The sequence below is a fragment of the Hypomesus transpacificus genome, unplaced genomic scaffold (assembly GCF_021917145.1).
Source record: "Hypomesus transpacificus isolate Combined female unplaced genomic scaffold, fHypTra1 scaffold_89, whole genome shotgun sequence".
Classification (NCBI taxonomy): Eukaryota; Metazoa; Chordata; class Actinopteri; order Osmeriformes; family Osmeridae; genus Hypomesus; species Hypomesus transpacificus.
Window position 1 is genome coordinate 346,993 of NW_025814040.1, and position 2,430 is coordinate 349,422.

A 2,430-nucleotide genomic window follows, 5' to 3' on the forward strand; every position below is an offset into this window, starting at 1 on the left:
ACCCTCTCCCAATCTTCCCCTGGAGGCCCACAAACTTTCACCAACAGAGTGTGTGTGGGTATGCACAGAGGAGGAGCAGTTGCATTTGCAAAGCCTGACTGTGTCCATGGAGATGGCACATAGAATTGAAGTCTCCACACGTGATCAGAGCTCTACTCAGGAATAGCACATGCTACGACAGCAAAGAATAACGTCATCAAGGTTCAGGGAGGTGTGTCATGTGCGCGGCCACAGTACCTCAGAATCTCTTGCCGAGAGAATGATTTGTGGCACCAGGCAGACTGCAGACATGAAGAGGGGATCGGACATGGAATTCGAGGCAGCTAAACAGTATGCAAACAGCACAAATGTGAATTACTCACCTTGTGGACTAGTCATCCATCCACAGGTTCCATGGCTAGGTACTTCACCAGATGGGCTTGTTTACGATCCCACAACCCCATCATTCGGTTTAGTGGAAATTAAATGTCCAAATGTAAAAAATTACGTGGAGTGTAAGTATTTGTTGATGTCAAATGGAAGTTTCAAGCTAAGGAAAAGCCATGTGTACTTTTGGCAAGTGCAAGGACAGCTTCTTATAACAGGACTTGCTTTGTGTGATTTTTTTTGTTTGGGCTGAAGATGATTTCTTTGTACAGCGAAGTTCAAGAGGTAATCAGACAAAAGTGTGATACATGTTACTTTGGTGTTTATATGCAAAAGTACCTCTCAATGAGACGTAATGTGTAAGATTGATGTTTAATTTACAATATAAAATCAACAAGCCATCAATTAACAACTGTTAAAAAAGAAATACATATATTTACAAAAGGTTCTGTGTGATAATATTAGTAACAAGAAATTGTTTAACAAATGGTAACAAGAGATCTTCCAGGACAGAACATTTCAGTTGGGACCCTTCTTATTTAGCCCATGCCCTGACAAGGGGTTTGTTTTGGTAGTTCACAAGCAAACAAGCAACAGTATACATTTCATTGATGCTCCCAGCAATTGACAGTGGTATGACTGAGTCAAATAACTTGTTCTCCTTCACTCTCCTTATTACTCTTTCAACGTGCACTCTGAGACGTGCTATTTTTTGTGTCTGGAGGACGCATTCTGCCAGCATCTGGCTCCGTTTCTGCAGAAAAGGGGGGCAGTAGACCTTGCACTTGACCACATCTGATATCAGAAAGCCCTTGTCAACCATGACGCCCATGTCATCAGTAAGGAGATCAGCTAAGCCTGAACGTCTAAAAAGCTCTTTGTCGCTCACAGACCTCTCATAGAGTGAGGAAACAAAGGTCACTGCACCATGAGGGGCCATCCCAATCAGTCCCTTCATGGTGCAGTGAGATTTGTACGCTGAGTACATCCCACTCTGGAGGAGAAGAGAAGATGGTGTCTGGCATTTGAGCTCTGTGCAGTCCACGATTACTTGTGTATCCGGGAATTCTTTGAACTTCTGAGCTTTTACATCCTCTTTTTCCATCCAGATACACACCGAGCCCAGGAGTGTGTAGAGGTAGTTTGTCCATGAGGACAAGATGCGGCTTACGGTGGACTGGTGTATTGTGAATCTGTTGGCCAAGTCCCTCTCTTTAAGGCCAGCCGCTAGGTACATCAGGAAGAGGAACAGCTCGTCTATGGGTTGTAATGACTGTTGAGATAAAACAATATGATTGTTAAGGCAATGTAGAAGGTTACCAGGGTTAAAGAACTACATGCACCAACTAAACATGCAAATACAAACCGTGTGTGCAGGACGGACCACTGAGACTGGTTCATTTCTCCTCTCAGCAGCTCTGGCCCTTGACTTTCTGATCTTTTTGTGCACTGATGGCTCAATCAGTCCCCAAAACATCATAAAATGCCGGTAACTGGCAAATCTATGAGAAGAAAACACAGACAAAGCGTACAGACTTTACAAAGTATAGATACCAAACAGATTTACAGAGATTACCCTACATCCACATCTCCTTTTTCTCTAGCCTTCCTATAGCCTACTCTCACTTCTTGTCCTTCTCTTTGTCTTTTTCACTAACTCCATGTGTGCGTGTATGTTATCTCCTCAACATACTCGCTCTCATAGCTCTATCTACAAGCAACAACAAACATCACAGTCGTCAGCCAAGAAATGTTGCCATAACTACTAAAGAGGGGCTGCTTTGACTATAGCATAACATTTTTTGTAGGTTTAGTTTCAACTACAGTACTGAAACTAACTGCTGTCATAAAACATACCACTTACCTTGTGTAGAAACGAATGTCGTCGTCGGATCCCGCAAATCTCTGTAACTCAAAGGTGGCCTGCATTTTCAGTTCCTTCAACTCTCTGTGTAACAGCTCGATCTCTTTTTGGAGTTCCTCGTTTTTAACCGCTGCCATGTCCAGGCCTGCAGTTTCAGGGACAGAGCAGTAGTCGTGGTCTGCGACAACAGCGCACTCCAT

At 43.5% G+C, this 2,430-nt stretch overlaps 1 protein-coding gene across 1 annotated transcript; it reads right to left on the reverse strand.

Annotated features, from left to right (window-relative positions):
• Positions 1–901: 901 nt before the first annotated feature.
• LOC124466285 lies at positions 902–2,430 on the reverse strand. Its single transcript, XM_047018072.1, has 3 exons — positions 2,231–2,430; positions 1,733–1,868; positions 902–1,639 (listed from the first exon to the last, which is right to left on the reverse strand). Exons 1-3 carry the CDS (start codon positions 2,428–2,430, stop codon positions 902–904), a joined length of 1,074 nt encoding a protein of 357 aa, XP_046874028.1.